The sequence below is a fragment of the Mercenaria mercenaria genome, chromosome 1 (genome assembly GCF_021730395.1).
Source record: "Mercenaria mercenaria strain notata chromosome 1, MADL_Memer_1, whole genome shotgun sequence".
Lineage (NCBI taxonomy): Eukaryota > Metazoa > Mollusca > Bivalvia > Venerida > Veneridae > Mercenaria > Mercenaria mercenaria.
This window is the reverse complement of record NC_069361.1, coordinates 106,877,445-106,898,261: the sequence shown is the minus strand read 5'-3', so window position 1 is coordinate 106,898,261 and position 20,817 is coordinate 106,877,445. Positions and strand designations below refer to the sequence as shown.

The 20,817-nt window shown below is 33.8% G+C and overlaps 1 protein-coding gene across 1 annotated transcript in view; it reads right to left on the bottom strand.

Moving 5' to 3' along the window:
- LOC123527492 (GTP-binding protein 2-like) overlaps positions 1-19,473 on the bottom strand; it is a 31,571-nt gene extending 12,098 nt beyond the window's left edge. The window contains exons 1-6 of the mRNA XM_053519912.1: positions 19,247-19,473; positions 6,636-6,662; positions 4,990-5,174; positions 4,121-4,232; positions 3,691-3,888; positions 2,626-2,800 (exon numbers count right to left, since the gene is read on the bottom strand). Coding sequence (XP_053375887.1) covers positions 2,626-2,800; positions 3,691-3,888; positions 4,121-4,232; positions 4,990-5,174; positions 6,636-6,662; positions 19,247-19,315 — 766 coding nt within the window. The 5' untranslated portion in view covers positions 19,316-19,473. The remainder of the gene's footprint in view (positions 1-2,625; positions 2,801-3,690; positions 3,889-4,120; positions 4,233-4,989; positions 5,175-6,635; positions 6,663-19,246) is intronic.
- Positions 19,474-20,817: the final 1,344 nt, after the last annotated feature.

Here is a 20,817-nt window from a genome sequence, read left to right as displayed (position 1 = left end):
ATGTGTTAAGCACCGAAAGAACGTATTGATAACCTTATGCGGTATTCTACAACGTGGCATGCACGTAGCATGGTCATAGCAAACAAGCGTAGATAAGTTGTAGTGAGAACTCCATTGACGTAGCAAGAACGCAATGACAACCCAATGACAGCGCAATGAGCACGCCATACAGTCTTTCCCGTCCGCACCACGTTTGTACTATGTCCTACTAGGTTTTAGTTACATCATTACTACGTCCTTATTTAGTTCTTCCTGCTTCCTGATTAGACCACCTCTTCAATACTTTTGTTTTGAACATGTCCAAAGTTTGACCGCGTCCTCGTGGAGACCATAATCATCATGTTCTTATCGGTGTCTACTGTATTTCTTATACATTGTACAAGTTCTTACTGCGACCTGCCAGTTTTTTACGACGTAGTGGGAACGTGGCTGAGTGTAACGGAGGGGGGGGGGGGGGTTAAATTAAGAGCACAATCTATCATTTCTACAGAAAAATGTGCTCTAATATCTATTTCTGGACATTTTACTGAAATTAAAATTAAATTAAATGTGAGTACTTGAGGATTTTTCTAATGAGCACATGTATTCGAAACACAATTTTAATACCAATTTAAATTACTAGTTTTAAGACAAAAAATATTATTAATTTACCATTTGTAAGGCTATTCTACTTCCAGTTAAGCAATCCAATGTAAGAATAACACTGTCTTGTCAAACAAAACTAACCAGTACAGCTCGCGCTTACCGGTGAATCAAGCTTTTAAATGCATTTTCTACACCTTCCTACAAACAAACTGTTCATATAATATTTCTGTGGTATAAATGGAGGCTTTCGATACTCTTCTTTACAGCAAAACGTGTCAAGTAGCTGATCAACCATATGTTCACACAAAGATTAGGACTATAATGTGCATTCCTGCATCGTCTGCTACACCTCTTGAACATACTAAAAAAGGTTGCCCATTAGGTCGGGCACATATGGGGTCAGGTGTTCTATCACTTTCCTAAAATTCCAAGTCAAGACAAATAAGGCTGACCAGAGATATCTTTGATATATTGGAACCTTTCCAATAGTTTTTGCCTCAAGTACCTGAGTCTCGTACCAATAGCTCCTCAAGTGCATTTGCAACCTCGATAAAGGCTAATTTGTCAAAAGTGCTGAAATGCTCTGCACTGCCTTATGCAAGTTAACTAAAGTTGTCGACAATCTCGAGCTTGTGTGTACTGACAAGAGTATCTGACATGTTACCTTATTTCAGATTTCAGCTCACTGTTCAGATTAATATATTTCACAGAATAGTTACTAAGTGTTGTCCATGAAAGCAATTTTTGTATTTTCAGTCTACTCTTCTTTGTTACACAGTTAGCAATTCATTATTGTATCGTGGTGCATAATAAGGAACATTGTTTCATTTGATCCTACTATTTGTCGCTATAATCTATTCTTGCATTTCGAAGTCCCATACTCAAAGGGGTAGTTGTCGTACTTGGTGTCATAGGAACTACAATTTTATATAGAAACTAAGTTAATTGACCCTCACATTCTCCATATTACCTACCATCTATAAACAAGGGTTTTATAAAGAAGTCTTCAGAATTTGCACTTTGAAGTATTGAAGAATCCGCCATTTTCGAATGGTGGCCGGACATACAGACGGACAAAATACAAAAGGAGAAAATAAGATAACAAGCATGTTTTCAATTTGTCCCTCTGTCTATGTAAAATTTCTCAAGAAACGATCTCTCCTTGTTTTGAAGAAGTGCAGGATGACACATTTTGTCATATTTGTGCACTATTTGTTGCCATAGCGACAACATTTGTTGCCATAGGAACAAATTTAAATGACACTGGCATTCTCTACATAGCCATCTATCCATGTACCACGTATCATGAACAATTCTGCTGTAGTTTTAAAGTTATTGCAGTATCCAACTCTGCATGGCTGACGTATTGACATGCATATAGGGGCAACCCATAAACCCACTCTGGCTAAACACTGGTAAGGGAATAACAACAATGTTTCAATATGCTGCTGTGGAGTGAATGCAAGTGTAATAAAATAAATTACATATAGTAAAAGAAAAAATACCCTTTAAAATATGAAAATTACACAATGATAATATTAAACTAAGTTTTAAAGGTTAGATTTTAGCCGTTACCATGCAAACAGAAAGAAACTAACATCATTTGAATTGTTATTTTTGCATTTGATGCAAATTTAGGATTTATTTTATTATTTACATTTGTATTTAGTGCATTTTGGGGATGAATGTAAAAATAATGACCTTTCATTAGAATCTTGTAAGGTAAATATTGAGTTTTGGCGGCCATCTTGGAAAATGGCCGCCGTATCGGCCATCTTGGCAGATATCAAATGGGTCCCATGAGAAAAATATTTTTAATGCTTCAATAAAAAGCTGTGCCAATTTTGGTGCTTTTCCCATTTTCTGAAGTATTTTGGCATTTTCTGTTACGAATTGATCGCACTATAACTAAAGTTAAACGATCCAATTAAGATAAAACTGTAAGCTGTAAGAATATTGAATTTGTTCTGTTAATATGCTGTGAATGCAACATTATCAAACACAGAACTGCTGTAACAGTTTAATCTTGAGTAAACCTACCCATTCCAGTGTTAGCACTGACAACAAGCATTGAGAAGTCAGGAGAGTAACAAGTCAGACCAAAGATTGTTGTCTTCAAGTATTTATGATGTCCTGCCAGGTCCATCAGTGTAATCAACTTGGTGGAGTTTTCACAGATCTCCTCTACAGACCTAGACTCACTGTAGTTAACTACCTGTAAACAAGAAATGCAAAACTCAATTTTCTCCTTCACAATGTTATTTTACCATAATTCAACAATACTGATAAATGTAATTATTATCACTTCGAAATTAACTATCCTTCATTAGTTTTATACACTTGAGTTTAACATTTGGAAGCACATAAAAATTTATGCCCATCCTCCCTCCCCAGTTAAATTTGATAATTTGGTAAATTTGTTTGAGGCTTTCAATACGAGGGAACCCCTTTAACTTTCATTTATTTATCATTATCATTTCCCTATTTTAAAGTGAAATGTCAAATATCTTCTTTGTTGCACAATATATGTGAAATAGCTATTTTATTCTACTGCATCTATATTTTTACATGATCTTCATATGTATATTAGTGTCATTTCACAAATGAGTCATGTCAAGAGACGAAGGCAAAGTCAAGGACAACAACAATTTGACATTTTGTAGTGTTGAATATTTACTCTGCGATACATTGTTCACGATATCTGTAGCCAAATATATACCTTAAACCTATTTATGTTTTGGTTATGTTATTAGTTAACTGAGATAAGAGAATAATTAATTTACTCACAGCTTCAGCATGAGTAAAGCATAATATGACTCCAAGGATATATTATATCAACAATTAAACTTCATTGTCCTCATTCTATTAATGTTGATCAGTAAAATGTTATGATTATTTTTCCATATAAAAAGTAACTTTCTACAGAACTGGTATCTGAACTCTTGACACCTGTCTTCACAAAGCCTGCTGTAGTCTTCTTCTTTACTCCATAATTACACCTAAATAGCAGATAAAACAAACACTGTCTGCCTTTTTGATGATATAGCGTTTTTAAGGAATAATTCAGCGACTCTAGTTTACATCAATCTAGGACAGTAGTTATACCTCTCCTGAACTGTTGAAGCCCACAATCTCATGACTAATACAGGACGTTCTACCAGACTGTATCTCATGTAAATGTCGGAATAAGTTGAGACGCGACCTTCCCCTGCCGTTATCTAGCTCTCCGTGAGTTAACACGCCAAGAAGTGTACTCTTCCCAGCATCCACATTCCCTAACACCGACATCCTTAAGTCTATAAACTGGAAATATTACAAAACATGTTGCTTTTACCATATTTAGATTCTCTTCTATGTTTAGGTCTGAAAAATGACTGTCCGACAGAAAATGAGAGACTTGCCTTTATTAAATAAATATAAAACTAAATCATTACTTTCATCTACCTTAACAATCAAAGCATGAAATTAATATCACTCAACAATATCCAATCTACAGTGCTGTTTTAGCAATTCTCAGAGTTTAACTAAATGCTACCTTCTGATCGTCTGGGACTCTGCGGACTAGAATTTCTAGAGCTCTCCTGTCCTCCTCACCATAGTCACCCTCCACACAACGTTCTCTCAATATCGTTAATGTAGCGCCGAGCCTGAAATAAACAGTGCTTTGTAAATATATTATATGAAGATTTACACTTTTTCCATATTAAACATATTTTGTATTATTCAAGAAAGCTGTGAAAAAAAAAAGATGAGCATAATTTATAGTACTGATAAATTTTGCCAATAAGACAAAACAGTATTATAACAATATGTCACTGGCAGGAGAGGCAGATAGGAATATTCAGTTCTAGGGTAACTGTTTTGGTGGTAATGAGGTTCAATTATAGCAAAAACACTTACCCTGAGAGCCAGAATCACTGATATTCCTACTTGTATCAGAACCTGATACCACTTTGATCTAAAAGGTCATATCTAAAAGCAGACAATATTATTGAGTCTAGCTGCCTATTTCAAATATATGACCCATGCTTTAATTGCCTGTTATTTTTGTGAACTGCAATATCAGCTTCAGAATGGGAATGACAAAAAATTGTAAAGTGTATTCTAACATACCATTTTTCTCAACAGTTTCTCCTCAATTCAAGTTTTACATATTGTCAATCATACTAAGGCCTTAAGGTCAACAGGAGACAGATCAAACAGGCAGTGTGTGTATACAACAGATCAATTTGCTTGACCTATACAATCAATCAATCCTTCGGCCATATTTTCTAGTATATACACTGTGAACGCAATGAGGTTAAGAGCACCATTAGCATTAGACCAACCAATTAACTTTAATATACATGATGTATGTACAACACAAAATCAAGTCGTTCAAGATACATGCCATCAAATACTAACCTTTCAGCCATATTTTCCAGTGTATGTACAGAGGCTCTGAGCTCCATGGGTGACAGACCAACCAGCAGTCCATTATCTTCCACCCCTATCTCATAGATTGCCTCCCCTTGTCCCTCCTCTAATCTCCATTTCATCTGAGTAACTAAATGTTCTATTCTATGTGGACTTGGATTTACTAGCTTTAGCTACAAATGTAAACAGAAAGATCTCAGTTTTGCTTATGTTACAAATAAAAGGAAGAATTGTAACACTTTCAAAATGTAACACTGAAGAACTGCTGCCCTTGAAATATCTTAAAGCTTTCAGGGCACTCGACTAGAATTGCCCCATCATGATTGCTACATGTATGTATTATCAATGGATGTATGAATTCATAGATACTATTCCTTTTTCTATTACTTGTAGAAAATATGGTATGCAAGAAAAAGACTCTTGTCATTGGTTCTATTTGAAGACAGGATTATCAGGTTCTAGGATATCAGTTTTGGCTGCAGGTTTTAAACTTTTAGCAGAGTCTTGAAGTTGTTACTGCCTGAACCCTTGACCTACACCTACAACCAGTGATCCATTAACAGATTTTTACACTCTAATTCAAATTGTATTTCTGATGAGGTTCTAATCAACCAAAGCTACTTTCAAACAAACTATGATTCAAATTATACATTTAAAAAAAAAAAAAAGAAAAAATCTTACAGAATATACGCTGAATTGTTAACTTTTTTTTTCAAGTACAGTACAATCGCGATCCTACGAAAAGCCAAGGGACCGGCCGTTTTTTTCGTAATATTGCATTTTCGTTCGAGCCCAGCATAGGAAATTTCGCTACACAGCACCTTGATATCTACACGTTGTAACCCGTGATTTTTAAACATGTTATTTTCGTATCGGAGTACATGTACATGTATACAAATTTTATATGTACATCTGGGTCTACTACAAATCTTATTCGAATCTGAAATGTAAAACGGGTTGTTTTGTTTTTGTTCACTTTTTATTCACTGTACATAAAACATACACAGGGTACATTGTTGCATGAGAACAAAAATAGCAATTGCCTATACCGATTCAGCTACCCTTCACTGAATTGTTTGGTATAATAAAACGACAATTTACAGACGATCAGGACTTAAATATTTTTATCTGTTTTATCTAGTGATTGTTTTAGACGTATAGATATTGAAACAAGTGTGACTGATATGCCATCCAATCGGATAGTTAGAGAAGAAAAAAATAACCACTAACACAGCGTATGTTTCGAATTTAATAACTAAGTTTTCACACTTTAATTACTGTTTACACCAAGTTAATTGATCGTGACACTTTCCACTCTAAAGCTTTTTTCACGCCATTATGGAAGGTGTGAAAACTTAGACGATACAGGTATTCGTAAAATCGGAACTAAAAAAAAATTGAAAACAGGCTTTAAGGGCATAAAAATACATTCGCAGGAGCGCATTTTTCGTAAAATTGCATTTTCGTAAAACCGCGACTTTGTAACATAGAAATAAGAAGGAAAGCAGCCTGGACCACAACATCTTTTTGTAGTATACCGGTATTTCGTTAAATTGCGATTCGTAGCACCGCGAATGCACTGTATATTAAATTGAGTTTTTTCCTGATAATAAAGTAAAGTGATGCATACGTACCTTATATTCTATATTACCTTCTTCAACCTGAAAAAAAAAAAAAACCCCAGAATATGTCAATAAAAATATTTTGGTAATTATTAGCTTTGAGATGTTATCTGATAAAATGTATTTATCATTGTTGTAACATGAATTTACTAAAATCATGCAAAAACAAGAAGATGCTTTTGTAGAAAAGCGCATGTCTCCCCCAAAGCATAATAGTAACAGGCAAAAAGTTAATAGCGGACAGAAGCGAAAGTCAAAGAGACACCGACGGTGAGCTGCAACAGGGTTCGTCTACTCTGCATGTCCAATCATCCTAAGAAGTTTCAACATTCTGGGTCTAGTGGTTCTCAAGTTATAGATTGGAAATAGTCTTCCATGTTCAGGCCCCTGTGACCTTGACCTTTGCTCCAGTGACCGCAAAAACAATAGGGGTCATCCACTCTGTAAGTACTATCACCCTATGAAGTTTAAAGGTTCTGAGTCAAATGGTTCTCAAGTTATTGATACTCCATAGGAAATAGTTCTCCAGGTTCTGGCCCCTGTGACCTTCACCTCTGATCAAGTGATCCAAAAATCACTAGGGGTCATCTTCTCTGCATGTCCAGTCATCCTATGAAGTTTCAACATTCTGGGTCAAATGGTTCTCAAGTTATTGATAGGAAACGGTTTTCCATATTCAGGCCCCTGTGACCTTGACCTTTGATCAAGTAATCCAAAAAACAATAGGGGTCATCTACCCTGTAGGCCATATCATCCTATGAAATTTGAAGGTTCTAGGTCAAATGGTTCTCCAGTAATTGATCGAAAAATGAAGTGTAACAGACGGATGGCCCCTGTGACCATGACCTTTGATCCAGTTACCCCAAAAACTATAGGGGTCGTCTACTCTGTAAATCCTATCACCCTATGAAGTTTTAAGGCTCTGGGTCAAATGGTTCTCTCTTAGGACACTAAGAGATAATATCAAACAAGAAGATTTTTCAAGTTTCTACAACATACATATACTTACACCAACACTCATGGCAGCGGGTTACATCCGTGTGAAATTATTTCAAAATCAGGCCAGCTATTCCATACAAGAAGACCTTTAAAGTTCCAAGTTATATACACATATAGGGAAGTGACCACACACCCTTGCAGCCATGTTTTTTTTTGATGGATCTGAGTAATTTCAGCAATCTTAATTCTTTGTACACATTGTATACAGAAAACTGACCACACTCCCTCAGGTAGCCATGTTTTAAGACCAGTTGTAATAATTTGAAAATATTGGAAGAGGGCCACAGAAGCTGAACCATTTGTGTGAAAATATTTCAAATTCCAACTAGTAGTTCAGGAGATGTCATTTAAAGATCTTTCTAATTTTAGCTCTGGAAGCCCCTATCATGTGAAACCAAGTGAAACCACAAGATCATTTTAAGAAAAGACCACCTAAGGAACATTCAGGCCAATTTCAAGTTTCAACATTAATCAACTTCGACTAATGAGAAGGTACGTCCTCCTGTACCTCAAATTTTAGACAAAAGAATCATCATTTTATACCTTTATGTATTTCAAAAATTTCAAGAGAAGACCCCTAACCACCCTAACATGAGCAGAGGGACACCTCTCATACTTACCACTTCTTGGCCCTATACACCTTGCAAGTGGTCAGACTTACTTGCTACAATAAATTTAATGTCAATACTCATGTAACAAGAGCTGTCCGTAAGACAGCCAAGCTCGACTATTTGAAATATTGTCACAGAAGCAGGAAATTATTACCCAAAATGTTAAATATCAAAAGAGTTTTAAGTTCGAAACGGGACATAATTTGACCAAAATGCATATCAGAGTTATTGGACTTGATGCTATCAACTAGTTTAATAACCCCGAAGAAACATGTTAAGTTTCAATTCCATATCTGCATTAGTTTGGAGATAGTAACTTGCATGTAAAACTTTAACCAGAATTTTCTAAGTCCAAAAGGGGGCATAATTTGCTCAAAATACATGTTAAGAGTTATGGAACTTGACCCAGTGAGGTTGGTAACTGACCTAGAAAAAGAATAAATAAGTTTCAAAGCTATATGCCTTTTGGTAATAGCTGTATGTACTTGCACGCAAAACTTTAACCAGGATTTTCTAAGTCCAAAAGGGGGCATAATTTGCCCAAAATACATGTCAGAGTTATGGGACTTGATTCTATCAACTAGTTTTATAACCCCGAAGACACATGTGAAGTTTCAATTTAATATCTGCATTAGTTTTGGAGATAGTAACTTGCATGTAAAACTTTAACCAGGATTTTCTAAGTCCAAAAGGGGCATAATTTGCTCAAAATACATGTCAGAGTTATGGGACTTGGCCCAGTGAGGTAGGTAATTGATCTAGAAAAAGAAAAAATAAGTTTTCAAATCAATATGCCTTTTAGTAATAGCTGTATGTACTTGCACGCAAAACTTTAACCAGAATTTTCTAAGTCCAAAAGGGGGCATAATTTGGCCAAAATACATGTCAGAGTTATGGGACTTGACCCAGTGAGGTAGGTAATTGATCTAGAAAAAGAAAAAATAAGTTTCAAATCTATATGCCTTTTAGTAATAGCTGTATGTACTTGCACGCAAAACTTTAACCAAAATTTTCTAAGTACAAAAGGGGGCATAATTTGGCCAAAATGAAGGTCAGAGTTATGGGACTTGGTGCTATCAACTAGTTTTATAACCCCGAAGACACATGTGAAGTTTCAATTCAATATCTGCATTAGTTTTGGAGATAGTAACTTGCATGTAAAACTTTAACCAGAATTTTCTAAGTCCAAAAGGGGGCATAATTTGCTCAAAATACATGTTAGAGTTATGGAACTTGACCCAGTGAGGTTGGTAATTGACCTAGAAAAAGAATAAATAAGTTTCAAAGCTATATGCCTTTAAATGATAGCTGTATGTACTTGCATGCAAAAACTTAACCAAGGTGTGACGCCGACGCCGACGCCGACGCCGACGCCAGGGTGAGTAGAATAGCTAGACTATTCTTCGAATAGTCGAGCTAAAAACTTAACATGAATCATTTTAAATAAGGCCATCCTTAAAAAATTGTTTGTTTGCAGTAACGCGACCGACTCACGAAAATCGCCGCGACTCAAACAATTTTTTAACCCAAAACTCGGATTTTTTTTTTATCGGTGCCGTGTTTTTATTCTTTCCTGTTTCGTTATTTCTTTTGGGTAACTATTTGTATCGCTAAGTTTTTCTAGACAGTGTTCGTTGAGGTTCAACTACATGAATAATCGATATGACCGATAAGAAACAAAATATGTGAATGTTACGCTTTCTGTATACCGCTAATTAACAAGTGACACAAATACGATAATAGGCTGCTCTTCTATGCATTGTTTATCAATTAACTTTTACACATTGATCAATAAATACCTTTGGCAATGACGGACATTATTGTACCAAATACAAACCGCGAGAAGCCCACGTGTCAGTCGGCGCGTGGCATGATTGACATCTGCCAGAAGCTGATTAATATACCAAGCTCCGCCTACTGCCATACTTCCGCTTATGGCGGCGAACAATATTGGAATTCACCGGGATTTTGATTGACAAGGGGCAGTACTTTCAAACTCGAGACGCATAAAAGAAAATTTCCTCGGGTCAAGCCGACGCACGGGACATTTTTTGTGTGGGTTAAATACGAATTTTTCTCGATAAGTGCGAGTGAAAACCCAGAACCTCGGGTCTACCGAACGCCCTGCCGATTTCCTGATATACTACAAAAAAATCATGCAAGAAGTTGTTTAGAAAATTCCACAACAAATCGTGGTACATAGTGTTATCTGTGCAATACTGCAGACGTTTTAGATTTGTAAAATAATGATTTTTCTCGTACGTAAAACATCTGGGATAGATAAATTCTTGGATATCATTCTATTATAATTTCTCAAACAATTTTGCAAACAAATAATAATTTTAGTTTCGATCTTTTGTCGTTGCGTAATCTTTTTAATCTGCCCCGAGGATAAAAGTGCAGTGACACTGCACAAGTCACTTGGAAAGAGCACAATAAACGTCAAAAAAATTAGACAAACAAAATTTTCTTACCTGAAAATTTATTTATAAAAGTTAAACATCCTTTCAATGCAATGACTAAAACCAGCGAAAGAAATCCATAATGTTTACATTTCTAGATTTTCCTATTTAAGTGAAATTAAATTTCCATGGGTCCACTTTTTCCTATTTTTCAAAACCCAGACGTTAGAAACATAGTTATTATTACTGAAACTTTCTGTGACTTAAATAATGTAACTGAAATTCATGCAAATTTTTGACACCTGCCATCAGAAACTGGGTTTAACCTGTTTGACAACTGTTTCTTTTAATGTGTGCCGACAGTAGCAAAGAAGACACTAGCAGATCAAAGAAGACGTGTATTCTGTGTGATGTCATAGTGATGTCACTGCTATTGACATGTATTTAATTCAAGAAGTGACTGTGAAATGATTTTATGGGTTTTTGTGTTTTGACTTTGAGTGCATTAGCACTGGGAGCTTGATTTATTTTTTGCTGATATGGAATTAACCTAGCTTTTTTTAATTGTATTCATATTCAGATTAGGCTTTTCTTGGTTACGGCAATCATTGCAAGAGTGAAAAAAAAATTATAATTTGCAGTTTAATCACATTAGATTCACAAGGATAAGAAATTAGGTTTACATTGAAGGTTAAGAAAACAGAATCAGTGATATTTTCAGTGAATTTGTTATTTACTTTAAATCAATAGACTTAAACAAAGACAGGAAATAATAAAAAAAAATAAGTATATTTAGTTCCATTTTCAACTTGCATGTCATGGCGCTATTAAAAATCTTTCCACGTTTCCCTAAAATCACTCCACCTCTCCCTAAAATCTCTCCACTTCTCCATAATCTTAGCTGAGGAAGAAATGACTTCTCCCTAAAATATTAGCCCTGAGTAAACAATGTAAAACAATTAAGTATTGTCTAAAAATTACATGATGCATAGGCTTTGAAGGAGTGCGGTGCTAGTAATCAGACTCAGGTCTACAGGGTAAAATATCAAAGATTTTGCTATGTACTTCAATGCTGTCCATTGTAGTAGGAATCCTAAGGAATGTAATGTTTTTTTTATTACCCCAGCCAGTGCAAGGCCATTCAAAAGGTCTCCCCAATTATTTTTGTTTAATATATTGATAATCTTAAATTTTTTAGTTTCATATGGAGATAATAAACTCTGTTTCTGACTGGTGTCAGGCTATCTGTTATTTTTATTGTTATTAAAAAGGTGATATTAATATTAGTATTCATACTATGTGAAAACTATCACCCTTGCAGATATGTTACAATCAAGTTAGCATTCTACAGAGAAGTGTTAGTACCCAAAAGGTGTATAAACCAGAGGGTTAAAAAGAAAATGCAGGTGTTGTACAATTAGCATACAAAAAAAAAAAAACGAAAAAAAAAAATCCCTACCTACCTACCCACACTAAAAATTCTGGGTCGCGTTACTGCAAACAAACAATTTTTTAAGGATGGCCTAAGAGACTTTAAATATTTGGAAATGTGTTGTGAACAGGTGCGAGGGGATATCTACATTGACTGTCATGAAACAAAACACACTTTAATCTATATTCAGAAAAGGTCAGCGGGGCCACCTTAATGATAAGGTATTTTTCCGAAAACGTGTTTATTTTTCGTCAACAAGGTAAGTAAAACACCTATTGCCTATTGTATTATACTTCTATAGAAGAAAAGAGCATTGTTTTTAATAACTAGATACTGCGTATATGCTTTCACAAGCGTAAAATTAGTCAATCTTATAAGGAAATGCTAAAATTTGTGATAAAATGGCATCTTTATCATCTGATAAATGCAGGTCAGGGACACATTTCTCCCGGTATCGTCACTTATTGTCTTGTGATAAAAATTCTGAATCGTATGATTTATTTAGTTACATACAAAGAAAATATGTGCAAAATTTCAGCTTTGTAAATGTTCAAATGACGGAGAAACTGATGATAAATGAGCGTCGATGGTGTACTGTGTATTGCAAATATATGTACTGAGTATTGACTTGTATCAAATTTTACTGTACTGTGTATTGTTTACATTATCGCTGAGTTTTATAGAATTAATCTTACAAAATGTACATTATCATTTCCTTTCCAAAGTACAAAACAGTATTTTCTTTAGCCCTGAAGACACGTGATGTTTTACATTGATTTTTATAGCGTTTACTCTGTTGTAATTCATGTAATAAGCTCTAAACGCAACTCTCAGTCACCATAGTGCAACAGCGGGTAATATGTTTTGTTACGTTTAGCAGTTGTAAATATATATTCTATTCTTCCATTGAGCATTGATTTTAAGTTGATTTTACACGAATTATCTCAAAAACAGTTTATAATTTTGCATTGGGATGTCACTAAGACTTACTGTCAATATCTAGCAGAAAGTCCAGCCCTACTAATAAATACTAAATTGTGATTTTTTCCTTGCAGATTCAACTTGTTTATGTGTGTTTATGGCTGGCTGGACGAACGAATTTAAGGCCATTGTATGTCATTTTGTTGAACACCACCCAAATGACGAGAATATTATAGTACGCTAACGACCAAAACGGCAAAAAAGTAAATTACAAGATTGCACCAGACATATGCAAAGAAAAAAAGCAGAAAACACTGTTGATTCAGATAATATCAACATACTTGTTTCAAAAAGGAACCCGTTCACAAAAGGGACCAATTTGCAACAGAAAGAAACCTTTGATTTGTACAAATGGTGAGTAGCCTGTTCATTGACGGCAGTGGAAATGTATGCTACCTACCTCACCATCTAGCAGAACTCACCATTTACACATGCTACCAGTACAAAAATATAATGTAGAGACACATACACGGCAGTGTACATGGAACTTTCAATGTTACACAGAGTGCAATTCCATAGCCAGGGTTTTCAGGGAGTATTGTTATCCAGTCTATGAAGAATGTGACAAAATACGATGGATGAATAAATAACCTTTAATCAGTTTAGATGCCAAGAAATGTTTTCTTCGATTTTATAGTTCCCTATATTTCTTGACGTCGCAAAATGTTTTCATCGACAACTTGGTTAATACGAGGTTTAGTGAAGACTACAAGTTGTTCTGAAGAGCTGGCTTATAACTCTTCCACTGATTTTACAGTTATACAACTTCTTGCATAACAGAGACCGCGTTTCTGACGCTAAATTAAGAGGAAAGAGAAAAGCAAGACAGACGAATACTTATTGACATTAAAAGAAGCAGCTAGTTACTGCATAAATGTGATGAGTGTACATTACTTCCACTAAGATTGGGCATTGATACTGAAATAGGTTCCTTGTGACAGATTTATTTTACCACCAAGTAATATTGTAAAAGTAATGTTTTACTTTGATAAAGTAAAAAAGCCATGTACATTGAAATATTTATTAAATAAACTTGAAACGTAATAACAAATTCATAAAATAGCAAAGATAATAATAAGATGGTAGAAGAACTCTATAAGATTTGTTTTTCATTCTAATCCTTTCCACCAACTGTACTTGTAATGTTAGTATATAAATATAGTTATGTATATTGTTGGGAATAAATATATGTTTAAACCAAAGATCATAAACATTTGACATTCAACAGTTTGTATACATGAAAAAAATCGAAATGATCTACAAGTGAGTTCCCGATCTTTTTTATAGTTCGAAGTTGACCTTGACAATAAATATACAATTTTGGTCAACAGGGAAGTTGGTCACATAAAAGTGATAACGAATTGCACTGATTCCTCCTACATTTAACACAAATTGCTCAGTGCATATGACTCCTGTTTTGTTTCGTATGAAGCAAGTGGTGAGCTAATTACCTTTCAGAACAATGCATTTAAACCAATATGAATAGCTTTGATTATATTATTTAAGAACATTTCAAGTGAAACTAGTTCGAAAGTTTTGCGTTAAATGTGTCTAGGGTTATTGAGGAGGAACAACTTTAAAAGTTCAAAGCCCCTACCATATTGACCTTTGAACTATTGACACAATAATCGATAAAGGTCGTCTACTGACCAAGGTTTATGTCTCTTTGTAGTATGAAAGCGAAAGGATAACATATTTTCATGTTTGCTCTTCTTATAAAGTGAGACCTTTTCCACACTTGTCATCATATCCTGTGTTCCATTATTATAAAACTTAAATTCACGGCTGAACTTGTGGCTGGGTCTTTACTCGGCAGTGGCCAATCTAGACAGTTTCTCGGAGTGATACTGGCATATCGCTGTAATTGTAAGTTGTAATAACAGTGTTCAAACTGGTGCTTGTTATTTTCGCTGTGAAGTTAAATTTCATCTGCAAACAGAAAAAGACATTCCATCATTTAGGCCAATGGAATTACATGCCTCGTCTATCTTATGACCATAAATGCTGAAAACATGCACATTTTTCAATATCAATACTCAGTACACCAAACTGCAATACACAGTACAAATATTACCTTGAAAACTCAATACACAGTACACAATCGACGCTCATTTATCACCGATTTCTCCGTAATTTGAACATTTACAAAGCTGAAATTTTGCACATTTTTTCTTTGTATGTGACTAAATAAAACGTACGATTCAGATTTTCCCCACAATGCAAACATGTTATGGTATCGGGACAAATGTTTTTACGGCATGCATTTATCAAATGATAAACTTGTCATTTTATCAAAATATTTAGCATTTCTACTTAAGATTGACCCATTTTACGCTTATGAAAGCATATACATAGTATCTAGTTATGAAAAGTAATGATCTTTTCTTCTGTAGTAGTATAATACAATAGTAAATCGGGATTTTACTTACCTTGTTGACGAAAAATAATCATGTTTTCGGAAAATACCTTATCACTTGGTGGCAATATCCGGTGTACGCATCCTCACCGTGGAGATGTAATCATAACAAATATACCAGGAAATGTTCCCAAAGGATTTAATTCATTGGGGATTTCCTAACAGAAAATATGTTGTTCAGTAAGTTTGGACCTGACAGGGCAGCTAGGCAAAAGTTATCATGCTGTCCCCAAACATACTATTATTTGGACTGCTGGAGTGCTAGTTTGTTGCATAATGATGATAAGGTCTTTCTAGGTGCATATGATCTGTTATTTATATGCATCTTGAATAAAGCTTACATTTACCTTGTTTATGTCTCAAAAGTAGGCCAAGTTCATGAAATAGGGTCCTGCAATATACCACTAAGGACCACTAAGGACCGCTAAGGACCACTAAGGAGGCACAAAGGACCACTAAGGACCTCTAAGTGAGCACTAAGGACCACTAAGGGGTGACTTAGGGTACAATAAAGACCCTTAAGAAAAATCTAAGAAATAAATGTTAAAATAAAAAAGATATGAGTAAATTATTTCAGGCAGTTTTCCTAGCAAAGACCGCTAAGGAGGCACTAAGTACTATTAAAGATACACAATGGACAAATTAGGGGCAATTATGATAATAATTGTTGAAAGCAGTGCCAATAGATTGTATTATTTTAATTTTCAAGTTTAAATTTTAATTATAAGATAGCATGGCTAGCTATATAACTGAGTGTTTATAAATGTCTCATGAATTTGATTGTTTGCTTTACGTTTTTATTAAAACAGAGAACTTAATCGAATAATTAGACTTGTGGGGGTCTTTTGTGATTCAACAGCTTCTATTGTTTTATTTTTGTTTCATGTATTCAGTTGTTTTAGCCTTTTCTGCTTTTAGAAGTAAAAACAGGGTTTGGTACCTAGCTTTCACTTCATAACTGCTTTTAAATTTCACTTTCAGATGTTTTATTGGAAAATACATGTTTAAATTGAATTATATAAATGGTTAAAAAGTTAATTAATATTTTTCTGTTGAGTAACTGCATTGTTATCACCGAGTTCTATAAATAGCAAGGTGTGCGAAACCGGGTACACTTAAATGCAACAACTGGTCAAAATATGTTATCCGAATCAAGTACACTTAGAGGTATGACGTCATTGTAGTGGGAAGTGAAAGTAGCGTGTTTCAAACCGAAATAAGTGTGTTTATTAAAACATATAGAGGTAAATTCAAATTTAATCATTTTTAGCTAGACATGAAGGTATTCTTAGGAAATGTGTGCGAAACCGGGTACACTGACTCTAATGTTAAAATTTCCACCTAAATTTATCATCTTTTATGATATACATGTTCGAGCGTTGCTACTGTTTAAAGTCTGTCATTATGCCTGCAAGACCACGTAAAAAAACCTATGTACAGACTCAGAGATGTATGTTATGCTGCTTAATGATGCAAAAATAATATAATATAACAGAATAAAAAAAAAATATATAATATAACATAACAGAATATTCTAGTATGACCGTTGTATGAATAAAATATTATCTGATTTTACTAGAATAATGTTATGCTGAAAAAAATAATATAACAGAATATTCTAGTATGTCTGATGTATGAATAATTACTAATTTGATATTATTTGATTTTACTAAAAATGTTATGTTTATTAACGATGCCAAAAAATATATAACAGAATATTCTAGTATGTCCGTTGTTTAAAGAATTACAAATTAAATATTAAAGTCTAAGTAAATTTAACAATCTGCTTGATAAGCAGTAAAGGATTATTGAATCTGTCACATATTTCCTTGACATGAAATTGAAATTTAGTTTATTTAATTTAAACCCATTATAGTTCCTTAACCCTGTTATGGAATTTTACAGGTTATGCCCCTTTACTGACTTTAATTTTCATTCAATTGACAAGGCTGTCGAATAGTTGAGCGTTGCTGTCCTCTGACAGCGCTTATTAACTTTATTTGGTCACATATAGATTCAAATTTCCATATAACATCTTAGACACAAAATTTCCCTACAGTAATTATCTGCACCTAGCCACAGATAGATTCACAGTTTCCTCATGCTTCTTAATTTTTTACTTGTTTAATTTTATGTAAGTAACCTTTTGAAGGTATTTCTGCATATAAAGATTTTAATAGTTTTATGTTGGTGACTTAGTCATCTTAATAGATATTAGGTTTTAGAATATGTAAATGTGTATAGATCACATTGTCTCTTATATTTCTGTATAGAAAGGCATACGTGTTTTTTTTGAAAATATTGTATATATAAATGTTTTACCATGCTATACGTATGAAGAGACGTAAATAAACTATTTGCCTTGACTTGACTTGACTTGACTTGAGTTAACATATGATATTTTAAAATAATCTCGAAATAATATTGACAATTTGAAAAGCTTCTCCCTTATTTTTATAAAATATTAATTATGAATTATTTGAACACAAAAGTTCTTCCCCACATGTCAACTTTGATTAGGTTAGATGCATGTTTGCTACTGTATAATCAAGTAGCAGTATAGCACTGCCCTTTAATATCTTGTTTATCACACATTAATCAGGCTGATTAAGTGGGCACACTTTTTGATTATATAGATTTGTATGGTAATGATAATCTTGTTTATTATACATTAATCAGGCTAAATAAGTGGGCATACTTTTGATGTTACATTATATAATGGTTTTACTTTTCTGATTTCTTGAAATGACATATAATATAGTATATGAATTTGTTAAGGTACAAAATTAAAATAAGGTCAATCAAAATTTTCAATGACTTTAGTGATTAGTATGTTTGTATATAGAACTTTTGATAACTTAATATTCTATAAATATATATCTGATTTCTTGAAATGACATATAATATAGTATATGAATTTGTTAAGGTACAAAATTAAAATACGGTAAGGTTAATCAAAATTTTCAATGACTTTTAGTGATTAGTATGTTTGTAAGCAATATAATTGTGTGTTTTATTATTCTGTAAATATTTAATATCTGATTTCTTGATATGACATATAGTATATGAATTTGTTAAGGTACATTATATCAATATATTATAATTATTATATCAATAAATAAGGTTAAATAAGATTTCATGATTTTAAATTGATGACAATAAAGTTACTAATTTTTTATTGTGTTGTTATGTGATACAGTCAAAATGCATATTTATTCATGAGACATTTATAAACACTCAGTTATATAGCTAGCCATGCTATCTTATAATTAAAATTTAAACTTGAAAATTAAAGTAATACAATCTATTGGCACTGCTTTCAATAATTATTATCATAATTGCCCCTAATTCGTCCATTGTGTATCTTTAATAGTCCTTAGTGGCCCACAGTGCCTCCTTAGCGGTCTTTGCTAGGAAAACTGCCTGAAATAATTTACTCATATCTTTTTTATTTTAACATTTATTTCTTACATTTTTCTTAAGGGTCCTTATTGTACCCTAAGTCACCCCTTAGTGGTCCTTAGTGCTCACTTAGAGGTCCTTAGTGGTCCTTTGTGCCTCCTTAGTGGTCCTTAGCGGTCCTTAGTGGTCCTTAGTGGTTTATTGCAGGACCGCATGAAATCAGCTGTCAAAATAAATACCGAGATGATGTCATGTAAACAAAAGCTACAGTACTTAAAAAGTCAATAAATCAAAAAGCGAATCCATAATGAAAATAATACAACTTGTCATTTCTTCAGTTAATATATAAAATAAAACAAATAAAACAACAAAACCGTTACCTCTGGAGGCAAATTTGCAGGCAGCTTTTCCATCTCTGTTGGTTCGAATATTTCTAAATCGTTCTCCATGATTAAAAATTTTAGTCTCTAATTGTAATTCGGTCGTAAATGTAACGAATGCTTCCAGTTTAGGTATGCGATTACTCCAGAATACATTTCATTTAGTTGTGAAAGTAAGTCAGCTAGGTTACAGTCTTTCCGCCATATTGCATCAGACGTAACCCGGATGAAAATAAACACAAGGGAGGTAACTAAGAGGCCCTGGCTAATTTTCATTTTTGAATGGGAAGAGGCCCGTTCAGAACCCACTGTTTCATAATCGGGAAGGATATAGAAATTTCTGTCCATCCATCCGTCTGTCTGTGCATCACACATTTTTCTCCGGACAATAGCTTTCAAACTATTAAAGGGAATTTAGATTTAATTGTTGTTTTTTTTCTTTATTTAAATCTTTAATTGTTTAAGGTAAAAACTAAAGGTGAAATATTAAGGTAAATTTTACTTGAAGTTTGTGGAAAATATGGAAAATGAAAATACCAAGGTAAATATGAAGCAAAGAGATATAATAAAAATGTCAGTAATTATGGCTGTTTGTGCCATCTAGCCATATTGGCACACCTACACCTGTAGTTTCATTTGATCAATACAGAAGTAAGTATTATTGAATATGTTGTTTTGATTACCTCCCTTTATGACTCTGACTGTATAAGTTCATGTGTAATATTGAAAGTATTGTTTTCCTAACCTTTTAATTACACATATTTTCTAATTGGACACCTGGTTTATACATTTTTAAATATGAAACCAAAAGCCTTATGGAACTTTAACTTTGTATTTACTATTTTCAAATTATCTCCCTTTTTGTACTTGAAGGGAAGCAATGCAAACCATATTATGTTGTCTGGTCATCTTAGTTGGTAAAATAAGTCAGTTATTTTTCAGAATTAAGAAAATATTATCCAAATAATATTCTAATGGATATCAAATTTGCCATTTTGTTTAAGTTGCCATGGAAACAAAATGGCTGCCATTTGATCAGATAATGCATTGTTCACATTTTTTATATTTTTAAAACTGAATTTAGAAGTTCTTTCATTGCCTTTAAAATTCAAGAAGACCTAACAAGCTTAACATTTAAACAGGCAAGCTTGCCTTCCCCTTTATTCTTTTAAATTTTGCCTGTAAGGTAATCAAATAGATAATTGGTCTGGAATAAAAATAGAATCAAAATATATGCAGTCTTGTCTTATTATTTGGCTGCCTAAAACTAACCAACAGGCTTTAGACAAGGTTCAGAACCAAGCATTGCGGATCATGACAGGTGCTACAAAGTCTACACCAATCTCCTTCATGGAGAAGCTAACAGGCGCACAGCCGTTACAAGACAGAAGACATGCAAAGGTTCTGCTTCAAGCAGAGACGTTCAGGTCTTTTCAAGACCATCCCATGAAAGCCAAGCTAGATGGCTACACAAAGAATCGGCTCAAACTTAGCAGCTTCGTACATGAGGCAAAGAAACTCACCCGAGAGTTCAAAACTGAGCTGAGCATACCAACAACTCCCCTAGGTAG